This window comes from Somniosus microcephalus, chromosome 10 (assembly GCF_052327205.1).
Source record: "Somniosus microcephalus isolate GS21.2 chromosome 10, FLI_Smic_1.0, whole genome shotgun sequence".
Taxonomy (NCBI): domain Eukaryota; kingdom Metazoa; phylum Chordata; class Chondrichthyes; order Squaliformes; family Somniosidae; genus Somniosus; species Somniosus microcephalus.
The window spans coordinates 79,648,742-79,666,290 of record NC_140996.1 but is presented as its reverse complement, the minus strand read 5'-3'; the positions used below and the strand labels follow the sequence as shown (position 1 = coordinate 79,666,290).

Here is a 17,549-nt window from a genome sequence, read left to right as displayed (position 1 = left end):
GCACCGACACCAGAACTCACAGCACCGACACCAGAACTCACAGCACTGACACCAGAACACGCTTCACCGACACCAGAACACGCTTCACCGACACCAGAACACACAGCACCGACACCAAAACTCACAGCACCGACACCAGAACTCACAGCACCGACACCAGAACACGCAGCACTGACACCAGAAAATACAGCACTGACACCAGAACACACGGCACCGACAACAGAACTCACAGCACCGACACCAGAACACGCAGCACCGACACCAGAACACGCAGCACTGACACCAGAACTCCCAGCACCGACAACAGAACTCACAGCACCAACACCAGAACTCACAGCACCGACACCAGAACTCACTGCACCGACACCAGAACACAGAGCACCGACACCAGAACTCACAGCACCGACACCAGAACACACAGCACCGACACCAGAACTCACAGCACCGTCACCAGAACATACAGCACCAACACCAGATCACACAGCACCGACACCAGAACACCCAGCACCGACACCAGAACAAGCAGCACCGACACCAGAACTCACAGCACCGACACCAGAACACACAGCACCGACACCAGAACACACAGCACTGACACCAGAACACCCAGCACCGACACCAGAACAAGCAGCACCGACACCAGAACTCACAGCACCAACACCAGAACACGCAGCACCGACACCAGAACACACAGCACCAACACCAGAACACGCAGCACCGACAACAGAACACGCAGCACCGACCAGAACACACAGCACCAACACCAGAACCCGCAGCACCGACACCAGAACTCACAGCACCGACACCAGAACACGCAGCACCGACACCAGAACTCACAGCACCATCACCAGAACACACAGCACCGACACCAGAACACACAGCACTAGCACCAGAACACCCAACACCAGAACACACAGCTCCGACACCAGAACACACTGCACCGACACCAGAACACGCAGCACCGACACCAGAACACGCAGCACCGACATCAGAACTCACAGCACCGACACCAGAACACGCAGCACCGACACCAGAACTCACAGCACCGACACCAGAACACACAGCACCGACACCAGAACACGCAGCACCGACACCAGAACTCACAGCACCGACACCAGAACACACAGCACCGACACCAGAACACACAGCACCGACACCAGAACACACAGCACCGACACCAGGCAATTTCAGGTGAATTGCACTTGAAAATCCAGCTTAAGTTATCGGGAAATCTATCCCGCTGTTGTGTGAGACTTGTGAAAGTCACGTAATAAACATAGGGTTGATTTTATAATTTAGTCCTTATGGCAGAACCCAAGAAGAGCTTTCACTGGGCAGAAAATAATGCTCAGAAAATAATGCAGACTGCAACTCAGTCAAACTGACCTATATGCTCACATTGACTGCCCTTGATATCAAGGCAGCATTTGACTGAGTGTGGCATCAAGGAGCCCTAGTAAAATTGAAGTCAATGGGAATCGAGTGGAAAACTCTCCACTGGCTGGAGTCATACCTAGCATGAAGGAAGATGGTTGTGGTTTTTGGAGGCCAATCATCTCAGCCGCAGGACTTCGCTGCAGGAGTTCCACAGTGCAGTGTCCTATTCCCAACCATTTTCAGCTGCTTCATCAGTGACCTTCCCTCCATCATAAGGTCTGAAGTAGAGAGGTTCACTGATAATTGCAGTGTTCATTTCCATTCACAACTCCTCAGATAATGAAGCGGTCTGTGCCTGCATGCAAACAAGACCTGGACATCATTCAGTCTTGGGCTGATAAGTGGCAAGTAACATTTGCACTACACAAGTGCCAGGCAATGACAATTGTATTGATTTCTTTGTGGGTTCAATGATGAGACATTTACGAAAGAGAATGAGTTTTAATCTTAAGTCTGTTCAACTTTTTATACAGCATTCAGGAGACACCATTATGCTGTGATGCATCGAGAATGAAACTGAAACTAAACTGCACTGCCTTGCTTGTCTCGGTCACATGACCTCTGCTGGTCAGGCACAAGCAATCAATACCTGCAAACATGCTATTAAGGCATCATAATCGAATAGGCAAATACCATCTCTATTTGCTGATATCATTACATCTCCTTTCCTTAAAACAAAAGTATTTTACTTTTAACTAACAACATGTTTTCTTTGTATTAATCTGCATTTTAACTGTAACACTTAATGAACTTACATTATCATTATCATGATCAAGGTTTTTAACCTTGCTTTGTGTGTTCACATGAAATATGTCAATACACTAGAACTTGAAGAAAGAATAAGATAACATTACTTCCTTCTATAACACTAGTCCTTAAATTTGCTCAATGAGTCTCTCAGGAGGCTTCACGTATCTTGAGGATTTTCTGATTGATTGTCCTTGAATCTGAGTTGTTGCCTCAGATGATGTGTTCTCAGCTGTGTGATCAGGTTGTTCAACAGTATCAGTCTCTTGACCTGCTGTGTGATCAGGTTGTTCAACAGTATCAGTCTTATGACTTGCTGTGGCTGGTCCCATGAGAAGATCTCGACGATTTCTTCTCAGAACAGCACCCTCATCTGTCTGAATGGTGTATGATCTTGGTTGAACTTCACTCAGGACAGTTCCCTTCTGAGTCCATGTGTTTGTTTTGTCTTTGAACCTTACTTGGTCACCAGTGTGGAGTTCAGGTAGGTTTTGTGTTCCTCTGTCATAGTAGTACTTTTGCTTTTCTTTCTGTTGCTCTTTGAACTTCCTCACTTTCTCCCCCTCTTTTGTTTTCAGGAGGTTCTCCGGGATGGGTAGGTTTGACCTTAGCATACGTCCCATAAGGAGTTGGGCTGGTGACATACCACACTCGAGCGGCGTTGTGCGGTATACAAGCATGCTTTGGTAGAAGTCAGTTCCACTGGCCTAGAAATTCAGTTGCGTTCGCCAGCCGTTAGCGCCTTAGGAGGGGTAGATCTCGAGCGCTAGGCACTTAGCGCCCGGGCGCAGGACGATCTGCGCCTACGCCCAACTTCAGTAGACATTTAGCGCCAGCGCAAAGTGTTTGCGCGCGCTCAGCTGCGCGTGCAACTTATGACGTCATTTCGTCGTGCAACGCCCTTTGTGCGCCCCAAACCAGAACTTCAGTCGCGCCCGCCCAATGTGGGCGTGGCGGTTTTAAGAACTGTGAAGCGGAACGCAGCAGAGGCCCTGCGGGCCTCGGGGAGCGCTAATTAAAGGGCACTTACAATGAACTATAAAGGCCAGCCATTTTGCTGCAATGACTTTTCTGCAACGGATTTCTGGACAGAGACCAAGGAAGAGACCTTACTGATTTGGCCCAACATAGGAGAGGTATTTTTGGCTTCTGGCCAGAGCTTGGAAATTTGCCTCATTGTGATTTCATTGTTTGCAAGTATATTATGGGGGCTGCATGGGGTTCCAACCCTCAGTTCCAGCATTATGTGCGAAGGGCTCGCAGACGCTGTGTGAGAGGGGCAGCCATGCCTAGACGCAGAGGGGGCATCAGGCGTCGGCAACGTAGGCCTTACCCACTCAGGGAATACCGCCAGCAGGTGTCCTATCTCACCATGACTGCCGCGCAGTGTGTTAAGAGGCTGCGCTTCAGAAGGGAGGTGGTTGCAGAGATCTGCCAGCTGCTTCACAGAGATCTGCGTCCACAGCTGATGTGCAGGACGTCTCTGTCGGTGGAAGTGAAGGTCACGGTGGCTCTGAACTTTTATGCAAGCGGCTCCTTCCAAGCCGCTGCTGGGGACATAGCGAACATCTCCCAGTTCGCCGTGCATCGCTGCATCCGGCAGGTCACCGATGCCCTTTTCACAAGGAGACACCAATTCATCTCCTTCCCCATGACCCTAGAGAGGCAGGAGCAGCGTGCAGTCAGATTTGCGAGGATCGCCGACTTCCCCATGGTGCAGGGCGCCATTGACTGCACGCATGTGGCTTTGCGGGCACCTATCGACAATGCCGAGGATTACCGCAACCGGAAGGGCTACCATTCCCTCAATGTACAGCTGCTGTGTGACCACAGGCAGCGCACCCTAGCTGTCAATGCCCGCTTTCCAGGCAGCAGCCATGATGCATTTATCCTGCGCCAGACTACTGTGGCTGACATGTTCCAGGCACAGCCTCCCCCAAGAGGATGGCTTATCGGGGACAAAGGCTATCCTTTGTGTACATGGCTCATGACCCCGCTCCGCGCGCCCAGGACCCCTGCTGAGGAGGCATACAACGAAAGCCATCAAGCCACAAGGAACATCATAGAGCAAACGATTGGCGTCCTCAAGCAATGGTTCCGCTGCCTGGATCGCTCCGGCGGATCTCTGCAGTATTCGCCGGATAGAGTCTCCCAGTTCGTCGTCGTTTGCTGCATGCTGCACAACCTGGCTATCCGCAGGACTCAGGCACTGCCACCTCACGTTGGACCACCACCTCAGGAGGACGAGCAGGAGGACCATGAGGAGGAGGAGGAGGAGGAGGAGGAGTACCAGCCCAGGAGGGAGCCCCAAGGGCCGTCCGTCGGCGGCTTATTGAACGACACTTCTAGGCCCCCTGTCAGGGAATGGCTTGTGGCAATGAAGGCACATGAATGCAGCCGCTCCGCAAGCCCTCAGCCGGTTAACGCAACAACCACTTGAAACATCACACATGGACAAGCTGAATAAAGAATAAGCTTTATTGAACAAACTCAGGGCCCTTCCCACATGAAACCCAAAAACAGACAACACCCCCAAAAAACAGTCAAAAACATATCTCACTCCCACAACCTGGGGAGGAATAACAAAACTTGTCCATCCAAATGGCCTTCATCCTCGGCCTTACCAAAAGAACCCCCCCCATAGACAACACAACCACCCCCATATAAAAAAACATTTGCCAACACACTCTACTTTGTGTGCCGAGAGGGCGAGTCCTTGTCCAGGCTTTTCCGGCCCCTGGCCGACCTGCTGCTCCGCCTCAACCTGGGCCCTGTGGGTGCTGCAAGGCTGGGGGAAGGCTCCTGAGGGGCACATTGCGTGACGGCAGATGCCCTTGGGGGTCGGCCTAGACGAGCTCTGGCCCTCGAGGGGCCGGCTGCTGACTGCTGCAGCTGTGGCTGGGCAGCATCAGTCCCTCCAGCAGCTCGTCGCAGCTTCGCTGGGGGAGTGGCAGTGGCGGCTGCAGCAATGGGGGCAAGCTGGCTGATGCCAGGCGCTCGCTGCTCGCCTGAGACACTGGCAGTCGGCCGGGCTGGCACTGCAGCAAGCGCAGCAATCTGGTGAAGGCCAGACCGCTGTGCTGCTGCAGCGCGGCGGGTGCCCTGGCGATGCCTGCCTGACACAGCGAGTGTGGCAGCAGTGAGTGCCCGTACTGCCCTGGTCTGTGCCCGCATCAGACCAGCCAGTGACTGCACGGCACCACTGATCAACTGTCCACTCGCTGCCTGTGCTGCCCTGAATTCGTCCCGACTCGCGTCCTGTGCTGCCCTGAATTGTTCGAGACCCCTGGCCTGTGCTGCCACGAGTTGTTCGAAACCCCTGGCCTGTGAGGCCCCGAAATCGGACACACTTATGAGCCAGGGACTCAATGGCCTCAGGCAACCGTGCCACAACCCCCATGAACTCGGTGTGCCGACGATCCGAGTCCGCGGACATTTGATCAAGGAGGCGCACCTCCTGGGCGAGGACCGTCTCCGGACTGGAGGCCGGACTCTCCCTCTGGGGAGAAGGCAGCCGAGCTGCCCGACCCTTCCCGCGTGGCTGCACGCCACTGGGCCCAGCAACTACACTCCCCTGCAACACTTCCCCCCTCTGCGGAGAAGGCAGCCGAGCTGCCCGACCCTTCCCGCATGGCTGGACGCCACTGGGCACAGGAGCTACACTCCCCTGCAACACTTCCCCCCTCTGGGGAGAAGGCAACCGTGCTGCCCGACCCTTCCCGCGTGGCTGGACGCCACTGGGCACAGGAGCTACACCCCCCTGCAACACTTCCCCCTGGCTCTCCTCCAGGGAAGACGTGTCCCCTCCATTGCCATCCCCTGGCGCGGATGAGGGTTCCCCTGATGGGCCGCCTTCCTCTTGCTCCTCCTCGTCCTCCTCTTCCGAGGGACTGACACTCGCAGCTTCAGGAACCTCCTCCTCACCAGCTGAAAGCAGGAAGGCACAAGAGTAGCTTTAGAGTGAGGACAGGGCGTCAGCGAGGGAGGCATGAGTGGTGGCATTCTGCGCATTGGTCGGAAAGTGGCAAAGGATGTAGATCTGAAGCGCAAGGGGAACGAGAGAGGTCCAAAAGGTCATGTCCTTACCATTGGGGCCCAGCACAGGGTCAGCATCTCCAATTGCAACGGGGCCAATCACCCGGGCACCCATGAGTCGACCCACGCGCTCCTCCAGGTCACTGAGCTGCTGGAACTGGGGACGGCCTCCCCCGGTGACAGTCCGGCTCTTCAGATTCTGGGCCAGCTTGGCCTGCAAGAGAAAGGACGGCCTCTAAGTACAGTGTGGTGCCCTGTTGTTGTGTGCACTGCCTCCCATGGTCGAATAGCTTGGCCAGTGTGGTGCCCTGTTGTTGTGTGCACTGCCTCCCATGGTCGAATAGCTTGGCCAGTGTGTAAAGTGCAGAAAGTGCAATTGATGTTCATGCCAGTGCCATAGCTGCTGGATGAGGGCTGGCCATTAGGCCTTTCAGGTCCCTTTGCCCATAATGTGAGGTGCACATGCAAGGATGAGGAGGACACTGGAAAGGGTACTCACCCTGACAATCCAAGTGAGGTCGTTAAACTTTTTCCGGCATTGGACAACAGTCCGGGGGACATCGCAGGTGGCTGTGACCCTCTGGGCGATATCCCTCCAGGCTCTCCTGTACACCCTGTTGGGAGGCTTCTTGCCACTGTCCGGGAACAAGATATGGCTTCTCTTCTCCAAAGCCCTAACCAGCACCATTAAATCATGGCCAGAGAAGCGCTGCGCTCGCTCACGGGCCCTCTGCATCCTTGCTGGCGCTATTTCTCTCCAGCAGCAGTGTTTAGGCCTAGCTGGAGGGCTGCAGTATCCAGGGCGTGGCAGCAGACCAAGTCGACCCTTCCCCCTTTAAGAGCTCGCCGGCGCCAGGGTGCCTGCTGTCAATCAAAACATGACCGCACCTGCGCTGCGCCCGGCCTCGGCGGTATCAGTCTGCACCGCCGGCTTAGCGCCTAAGGATAGCCGTGCATCGCCAGTTTTAGCGCTCGAGCAAACTCCTTGGCCAAAGCTACTGAATTTCAGCGAACTGCCCTCCACTTTCCGGCGGGCGCAAACTTTAGCGGCCGCCCGACTTTACCGCCCCAAAAGTGGCTATACTGAATTTCTAGGCCACTGTCTTTTGCCTTGTACTTCAGTCTTTTCACTGTGTTTGCGGGCTCTCCTGGGTCAACAGCTCTGGACAACGTGTCTGCTGTATACATCAGCTTACCCGCTGTGTACGCAACATTCAGTTCATCATAGACTGTCTCTCCTTCGCTTTCCACAACGAGGACTCTTTTTACCAGGTTCAGTCTCTCACAGGCTTTTAAACCTAGTGTGGCTTGCACATCCTTTGGCACCACGATTAATGCTAGCGTGTGCTCTCTGTCCTTGTGTGTTACTTTGACAATGCATCTTCCTTTCACTGCTATATCAGTACCTGTGTATCCTGTCACTTTCACTTTTACTCCATGTATCTTTGGTCTGGGTCTAATTTTCTTAAAATCAGTCTCTGATATCACATTAACTTGTGCTCCAGTATCCAATTTAAATGGAATGTGTATGTCATTCACTTTTAGTGTCAACATCCAATCTCTTTCTTCTTCTTTGTTTTCAGACACAACATCTACATTGAACTCCTCTGTGTCGTTTTCCTCTACTGCATGGACCTTGCTTTGTTGCATTTGGTTCTTACAGCAACGGGCATAATGGTTGTTCTTGTTGCAACTATTGCATATTTTACCATATGCTGGACACTTTCTTGGTGAATGCTGTGTACCGCATCGACTACATGACTTTCGATTGTCCCTTTCATTTTCGTTCGCTGGCCACGCCTCTTTTTTCACATTGGCGCTCTTTTTGTTAAACGGTTTGTGTCCGTTCTTACTCACTGCATCCACGTTGCAGCTACTGTCACTGAACAGCTCCTTTGCCTGCAACTTCACAGTCTCTGTAGCCCTACATAGTGCTATGGCTTTTCCCAGGTCTAGATCTTGCTGTCTTAGCAGTCTTTCCCTTAGACCATTATCTGGAATACCACACACCAGTCTGTCTTTTATCAGCGAGTCTGTCAGTCCCCCAAATTCACACGATTTGCTTCTGTTTCTCAGTTCAGTCACATACTGATCAATAGTCTCACCCGTTTTCTGTGCACATGTGAAAAATCTGTGCCTCTCAAACGTCACGTTACGTTTAGGTATGCAGTAGGCCTCAAACTGTTCCATTATTTTATCTAACTTCATTTTGTCTCCATCAGCAGCGAATGTGAAATTATTATACACCTCCAGCGCTTCATCACCCACGACATGTAAGAACACTGACGATTTCTTATTACTTTTCTCGTCAGCTCCGATTGCTGATAAATACAACCCCACACGTTGTTTGAACCTCCTCCAATTTTCAGCCACATTACCTGTCAACTGAAGCGTCGCCGGTGGGTGTAACCCTTCCATTTTTTCACTTTGTTAGCTATTCTCTAATGGTAAGTAACGATGTTCTCTTTTGGCTTGCTAATCTGTGGAGAGCTGATTTAACTTCAGATGTTTTCTCTTCATCTCTTTCAATCACTTCTGACACCATGTATTGATTTCTTTGTGGGTTCAATGATGAGACATTTATGAAAGAGAATGAGTTTTAATCTTAAGTCTGTTCAACTCTTTATACAGCATTCAGGAGACACCATTATGCTGTGATGCATCTAGAACGAAACTGAAACTAAACTGCACTGCCTTGCTTGTCTCGGTCACATGACCTCTGCTGGTCAGGCACAAGCAATCAATACCTGCAAACATGCTATTAAGGCATCATAATCGAATAGGCAAATACCATCTCTATTTGCTGATATCATTACAACCATCTCCAAGAGAGAGTCTAGCCACCTCCCCATGACATTTAATGGAATTACCATCACCGAATCCCCCACCATCAACATCCTGGGGGTCATCATTGATGAGAAACTCAACTGGACCAGCCTCATAAATACTGCGGCAACAAGAGCAGGTCAGAGGCTGGGTATTCTGCAGCAACTGACTCACTTCCTGACTCCCCAAAGCCTTTCCACCATCTACAAGGCTCAAGTCAGGAGTTTGATGGAATACTCTCCACTTGCCTGGATGAGTGCAGCTCCAACAACACTCAAGAAGCTCGACACCATCCAGGACAAAACAACCGCTTGATTGGCACCCCATCCACCACCTTAAACATTCACTCCCTGCACTACCGGCATACCATGGCTGCAGTGTGTACCATCTACAAGATGCACTGCAGCAACTCACCAAGGCTTTTTCGACAGCACCTCCCAAAACCACGATCTCTACCTCCTAGAAGGACAAGGACAGCAGGTGCATGGGAACACCAGCACCTGCAAGTTCCCCGCCAAGTCACACACGATCCTGACTTAGAAATATATCTCCGTTCCTTCATTGTCGCTGGGTCAAAATCCTGGAACTCCCTCCCCAACAGCACTGTGGGAGTACCTACACCTCATGAACTGCAGCGGTTCAAGAAGACGGCTCACCACCACCTTCTCATGGGCAATTAGGGATGGGCAATAAATGCTGGCCTTGCCAGCGACGGCCATATCCATGAACTAATTAAAAAGAAATTCCCGGTAAATCTTCCTGTGCATTACCTCATAATTTAATCTGAAATGGAGTAGGCCGAACAGGATTGATCTGATTGGCTTAGTCAGATGGAATACATACAATGAAATGATATTCATTGAAATATTGTATGGATCACTTCATATCCATGTCTGTAAGTGGCAATGCATTTTGTTCATTCAGATTAATGCCTCAGAAATAAGTTTTAATCCTTTGCTTTTATTGCTTACCCCTTATTTTTACATGAAAATTTAGATATTTTTTGCCGTATTTTGTATAATTTATTGCTTATTTCTTCATCTACTAGAGACCACCCAAGAATGACTCTTCCACACTAGCATGCACAGGCATATGGACTATCCGTATGCAACTATGTTTTTTTCCCTCTTTGGGGTGATATACAGGTAGACTACCCTTTATCCGGACTTCCGAAAACCGAAACCCTCTAAAAACCGAAGGTTTTTTCGTTCAGCGTAAGTCGTGCGTACGAACGAAAAAACCTTCGGTTTTTAGAGGGTTCCGGTTTCGGAAGTTCGGATAAAGGGTAAGTCGTGCGCACGACCCCCCGCCGACCCCCCCCCCCGCGGACCCCGCCGGCCCCGACAACCGCCGACCCCCCCCCCGCGGACCCCGCCGGCCCCGACAACCGCCGACCCCCCCCGCGGACCCCGCCGGCCCCGACAACCGCCGACCCCCCCCGCAGACCCCGCCGGCCCCGACAACCGCCGACCCCCCTGCGGACCCCGCCGGCCCCGACAACCGCCGACCCCCCCCGCAGACCCCGCCGGCCCCGACAACCGCCGACCCCCCCCCCGCGGACCCCGCCAGCCCCGACAACCGCCGACCCCCCCGCGGACCCCGCCGGCCCCGACAACCGCCGATCCCCCCCGCCGACCCCCCCGCGGACCCCGCCGGCCCCGACAACCGCCAACCCCCCCCCGCGGATCCCGCCAGCCCCGACAACCGCCGACCCCCCCGTGGACCCCACCGGCCCCGACAACCGCCGATCCCCCCCGTGGACCCCGCCGGCCCCGACAACCGCCGACCCCCCCGCGGACCCCGCCGGCCCCGACCCCCGCCGACCCCGACTGACTTACGCTGAGCGTCAGCGTAAGTCGTGCGCACGACCCCCCGCCGACCCCCCCCCGCCGACCCCTGCCGACCCACCTTCCGAAATCCGAAATTCTCCTTTATCCGAAACTCGGCTGGTCCCGAGGTTTTCGGATAAAGGATAGTCTACCTGTAGTAATCTGGGATGTAATGTTTAAGTTATCCACCAGATGGAGCCAAATATTAAGGGTTCCCATTCACCAGTTTTTAAGGTAATGGGTCATGTATTCAATGTCCTGGTACACCAATTCATACGGTAATGTGGCATTGCATTATGGGTATGACTCAGAGGTGAATCCTCCATCTTGCCATCGTGCAGTAAGAATTGTGTGTCTTGCCTGAAGCCTGTAAGAGATGTTTCTCTGCTACACTGGGTAAATAAACAGTTGGGTTTTGATCCTAATATCTCGCTTCTCTCAGTTTCTGACCTTACCACTCGGATATCACATATTGGCGACGAGGATAAACAGATCACGTCTTGAAGAAGAAAAAAAAAGAGCACTGCATAAAGGATCATGGCTGCTATGGTAGGAAAGATCTCTGCTTTTGATGTTCAGACGCAGACCTGGGATGAGTACTGTGAGTTGCTTATGCATTTCTTTGAAGCAAATGATATAAATGATGTCGGAAAAAGGAGAGCTATTTTGCTCACTTCCATGGGAAGTCAGACGTATAGTTTAATGAGAAACTTATGCAGTCCTGAAAAGCCTGGAGACAGATCATTTGCTAACTTAGTGGCCTTGCTGAAGGACCATTTCAATCCCAGACCGAGTGAGATTGTACAGCGTTTCAAATTCAATTCACGGAACAGAAAACCAGGAGAGACTGTATTGGATTATATAGCGGTGTTGTGAAAATTGGCACATGATTGCAATTACGGGAACAACCTGAAAGAGGTGGTAAGAAAGCCTCTCTGTAAGGGAGCATTCAGGAACTAAAGCAAATGCTGAACATCTGAAAGTTGCCAGTAATGAGGAGCGAGAGTGAACCTTGTCACAAGTCTCACAAGAAATAACTTACTCAGTCGCAGTTGAAGTCTGATTGGCTAGATTAAGAGCCAGTGATAATCAGGGTGGTCTGTTGAATGTTACTTGGTTTTATTTTCCACACATCTTTTTAGATTAAAAATGTACCAATGATGAAAAAAATGCTCTAAAATTAACCAACAAAGCATTTCTAACCTGAACCTGAGGTTTCCCAAGCTAGGAATGTAAATCAATGTATGCAGCAGAGGTGGAAGCAGCTTTTGCAATGAATATGCACAATTCTGTATTTGGTACCTACAGCCCTGCTCTTCCCTTTAGTATTTCCTTCCCCTGCTAGGACACTACAGCCTCAGGTGGGAATTGGGCTTTATTAAAAATATCATCTTACTTTGCAGTGCAGTGTACATTCTACTAGAAGATCCCATTAATTCTAAAAAGTATTTGACAGGGTGAACCACCGGCAGGAAGGTTGGATTGGCTTTTAGCTCAGGCCCAGGTTAAAATGCAATCGGGATCAATAATGGAACCCCGATTTGCATAGATGTTTGAGGCTCCCGCCTAACTCCAGGAGGTGCTTCAGCTACCATCAACAGTGAGCAGTTAAAATGGTGGCCAGCAGGATTCCAGCAGGAATAGGTTGGTAACAGAACACTCCATTTAAATGGCTCCTCTGTCTAGTTCCCATCAGGCGGGTTGGGTTAAAATTCCACCCCAACCCCCATCCCATGCTTTGGATCATAGGAGAAAAATTGCTTGGCTATGGGAGTGGACTTTTGTGTTAGTTGTAAGAAAAATCAGTCGGCGAAATCTTCAATTGTCACAAGATTTCCTCCGTACAATCGTTAATGTGCTCTTTATTTTTGATTTTGCTGCAAGAGGAACATTTTCTCTTCCGTGCTATCTACTGTGCCTATCTACCCTCACTATGAAGATGCTACTGTTTCTCTACAGTTACATGGAGTGCATATTAGTTGTAATTATCTGTTCATTATTTTCCCAACAGAAGTGTGTATTGTAATATTTCCCAGGGATGGAAACACGAGCGCAGAATTCTGAATGATGTGTCCAATTTTTTTTTGCAGGCCACTCAGCTTTACCTGAGTAATACAGGGAAGTTGTGCTCCTCACTCCCACCCCACATATTTTCCTGCACTGAAAAAGCCTATCACATGATGTTGCAGGAGCAAAGGTCACAGTGCTTCATCCTAAGGTACAGTTACCACTTTCTTAGTTATGATTAATAATCTTTTGATTCAGTCAGTATCCTGAGGACCCCTTTGAGCAAGAGATATAAATTTGAATTTTCTCCTGTTTGCTCATCATTTTTCTTTGAATCACTTTAAGCTCCCAAGTCTCATTTGACCTCTCAAAAATAAGCAGCATTATGAATTACAAAAAGAATTTGCATTTATTTAGCATCCTTCACTTAGGAGGACATATGAATGTCTTAAGGGGAAAAAGCGCTGAGCAGTAGATGGGAATGATTAAAGACATGGGGTGAATGAAGGGATGGATTGAAGAGTTAAAGATTTAGGAAGGTATTGAAGAAAGGGAGAGAGGTAGCACAGCAAAGATTTAATAGCAGGGAAGGTTCCTGAGCCGAAGTGGCTACAAGTTTGATATTTGTTGGTGCAGTATAGGGAGTGGGGATGAGCAGTAATTCTGAAGTTGGAAGAGTGTTGGATGCGACCTGGGATAAAGAGCTGGAGAAAATTGCTATGGTAAAGTGGAGCATGACTATGGAGATGTTTGGGATGGCCTCATGGCCTGAAAGTCAATAGCTTAGGGAGGCAGTGGAGCTTAGCAAAAACAAAGGTGCATGGGACTTTGTGAGAGAGAACAGGGTTCTGGATTGACTGAAAGTTGTAAATGGTTAAGGAGAGGTTGCCAAGGAAAAGTGTAAAGAAATCCAGGGTTCCAGGGAGGCAGGTAAATACTCAAGAGGGCAATGTACTGAAATTGGAAACATATAGGCTTAGAAATTCGGTTGGTAGCGCCAGCAACTAGCGCCTAAAGAGCCCGAGAATTGGGGCGTTACCCAATTTTCGGGCGGGCGCTGTGAATATAGCGCCACCTCCCATATTGAGTATGATTTTAGCGCCGGCGCTAACTCTTTGCGCGCGCCCGCGGGCGCAGGCAGATCATGACGTCATTTCAGTGTGCAACGCCATTTTTGCGCCCCGGACCGGATATTCGGTGGCGCCCTCAACCTTTCCGCCTGGCACTATTAGTGACAGTTGGATGGAGCGTTTCCAGGCCATTCTCGGACTCGGGGGGCGCTATTTAAAGGGGACAGCACTAGTATAAAAGCCGCAGCCATTTGAGCTGGCCATCCTGATCGTTGCTGGAGAGAGTTGCTGACCTTCTGTTGGACAGTAATTTTCTCATTGAGCCTTCGGAGGCACTGGCACTGGCAGCTTGAGGGCCCGGCTCCCGAGCTGGTGATGCAGAATCTGAAAGCAGGGAGGTGGAAGAGTGGCTTTAGCAAAAGGACAGGTTGGCAGCAAGGGATGCCAGATTGTGGCAAGGCTATGACATGGGTCCACAGTGAGAAAGCATGCTGGCGGGGGGAACAAGTAGAAGGAGACAGTTGTAAGAGGTGAGAACCTTACCATTACTGTCGACAATGGGGTCGGTAGCTGCAGTGGCTACAGTACCACTCAGACGTCCTCCAAGAATCTGGTGGACTCTCTCCTCGAGATCCGTGAGAGTGACCACTTGTGGAGGTCCTCCACCGGTGCGAAGCTGGTCTTTGCCAATCCTCGCCAGCATGGACTGCAGGGGAAAGGAGGGGAAGTTATGTTACCTGATGCCCTGAGTGATCATCTCATGCCCCCCCATGGTGCAAGAGCCCTTACATGACGCCCTGAGTCAAATGTGCATGTGTGTGCCCAGAAAGGGCCATGGGTGCTTGCTGGCAGATGGCCAATGGGGCACAGGCCACCCTGTAGCCATAAAGTCAGGTGCAAATGAAGGGATGCAGAAGTTTGCAGGAACAACACCCACCCTCACGACCCAAGTGAGGTCGTTGAATTTCTTTCTGCATTGGACAGGGCTCCTGGTCACCATGCTGCTGGAGTTGACCCTCTGGCATACATCCCTCCAGCTCATCGGTAGTCCTTATGATTCGGCCTCCTGCCATTGTCTGGGTAGAGAACATCTCACCGGCGCTCCACTGCGGCCACCAATTGCTCCAGAGCCTCATTGATGAAGCGCTCTGCTCTCTGTCTCACCTTCTCCATCTGGTCCAAGTTTTTATCGCCAGAGAAGGGCCTGCGCTGATTCTGAGGCCTGCAAGGCGCAGAGTGTGGATGCTGAAGCTGACTGACCCACCCCTTTAAGAGCTAGCCGGCGCCTGGAAGTCTCGTGGTCATCGGTAATTGAGAGCACCTGCGCTGAGCCCGTCCGCTCTGATATTGGGTTGCGCCGGAAGTTTAGCGCCTTAGGAGTCCCGTGTAATGCCTGAATTCGCGCCTCAATCACCTTTAGGGGCGATGCAACCCAATATCGCACCAGGCGGCGATAAGTTTCGTCTGGCTATAAGCTTTGCGCAGCGCCAGTTCTAACGCCTCAAGCCGGGCTATACCCAATTTCTAGGCCATAGTCTTGGTCACTGAGTAGTTATGGCATAACAAGGGCAGTTCAGAGTTGAACAGAATATTTAGGTTGCACACCATCTAGTTCTGCCTGAGTGGGAGGTTGGTGGGCATGTATAGGTGATGACTTTGGTTTTGCTGATGTTGAGCTAAAAGAAATTTTGTCTGATCCTGGACTTGATATGAGGCAGGCAGTCAGATAGTACCAGAGCACCCTTAGAACCAATGGTGGTCGCACAGGTACAGTTGGGTACCATGGGCATGCAATCCTCTATCTATTGCATATTAAATTTGCTGAGTCGTCACAGTAGTCTAATGATATTGTGCCTCTAGGTGGCTCTATGAAGTCACTTTATATGAATTTGCATGGCAGCTTAGGTAACATTATGTGACTGTCAATCAAAGAATGGTGAGTTGTAGTTTTCAGTCTGCATGCTATTCTTAACCTTTGCCACAGCTTAGTGCAACACCAATGCCTGTGCTTTAATTAAACTAGCTTTGGCATATTTGCGCATGAATTAATGGAAATAACAGTGGAACTGTAAGTATATAAAGTTACTCATTGTCCAATTCTAGGCAGCCTGCCTGGTAAGTCTCTTCTTCTTAGGCAGTCCCTCGGACCGAGGAAGACTTGCTTCCACATTAAAAATGAGTTCGCAGGTGACTGATGAGTCCAATACGGGACCTACAGTCTCTGTCACAGGTGGGGCAGACGGTGGTTGAAGGGCTGGGTGCTTGGGTTGACGTGTGCTCCCTGTGCTGCCTGCGCTTGGCTTCCGCTTGCTCCCGGCGAAGAGACTCGAGGTGTTCGGCGCCTTCCCGGATGCTTCTCCTCCACTTTGTGCGGTCTTGGGCCAGGGATTCCCAGGTGTCGATGGGGATGTTACACTTTTTCAAGGAGACTTTGAGGGTGTCCTTGAAGCGTTTCCTCTGCCCACCTGGGGCTCTCTTGCCATGCCGGAGCTCCGAGTAGAGCGCTTGTTTTGCGAGTCTCATGCGGACAATGTGACCCGTCCATTGAGCGTGGTCAAAGCTTCGATGCTGGGGATGTTGGCCTGAGCAAGAACACTGATGTTGGTGCGCCTGTCCTGCCAATGGATTTGCAGGATCTTGCGGAGGCAGCGTTGGTGGTACCTCTCCAGTGCTTTGAGGTGCCTGCTGTACATGGTCCATGTCTCTGAGGCATACAGCAGGGCAGGTATCACTGCTGCTCTGTAGACCATGAGCTTACTGCCGGGTTTGAGGTCCTGGTCTTCAAACACTCTCTTCCTCAGGCGACCGAAGGCTGCACTGGCACACTGTACTGCCCCCCGATTATCAAAATCCATGACAAGGCCTTGGACAACGTGGACCACTTTCTGGTAAGCCTAGGTGAGGATGGAGGGTCCATTTTGTTAAGATGGATTGTGTCCACATCACTACCCTTTCTTCCTATTATTTGAAGATTGTGGATTCATACCCCACTCTAGAGACATGAGCATATTATCTAGACTGACACTGCAGTGCAGTACTGAAAGAGTGCTGCACTGTTGGAGCTGCCGTCTTTCAGATGAGATGTGAAAGCACTATGGGACATCCTGAGGTAATGAAAGGTTCTATATAAATGCAAGTTCTTTTCTTCTGGGGGTCTTTTAAACTTTAAATCCCCTCTGACCCAGCAACTTTGGACACCAGGAATATGGTGGCCTTCCTTGCATCAGCGTTGCCAAGGCACTAATGATGGAAAATATGATATATGGCATCTTTTTGTTATTGCAGCCCAATTTGAATATTCAATGACTGCTGTCATCTCCTGCAAAGTGACAGTAACTGACAGGAAGCAACTGAATTGGTTTACCACCCCTGCTCACCCAGTTCCACCTGAAGTCAGATGGAAGTGCACTACACAAGTCAGATTTAGATATTCATTTGCCAATTGGAACTACTGTCAAAAAATCACAATCACCTGATAGCTCACTGTTGCTTAAAGGCTTTTGCATTGCTTTGTTATAATACTGTGAAGAAACCAGTAATCTAATTGAACACAACTCTTAGGGAAAACATGCACAGCCTGTATATGCCCTGTGTAAGT

General features: G+C 50.6%; 1 protein-coding gene across 1 annotated transcript in view; it reads left to right on the top strand.

Moving 5' to 3' along the window:
• The window catches only part of LOC147111560 (unconventional myosin-XVI-like), a 350,938-nt gene that overhangs the window by 256,093 nt on the left and 77,296 nt on the right, over window positions 1-17,549 (top strand). Inside the window, exon 6 of the mRNA XM_085999902.1 lies at window positions 12,965-13,092. Coding sequence (XP_085856028.1) covers window positions 12,965-13,092 — 128 coding nt within the window. The remainder of the gene's footprint in view (window positions 1-12,964; window positions 13,093-17,549) is intronic.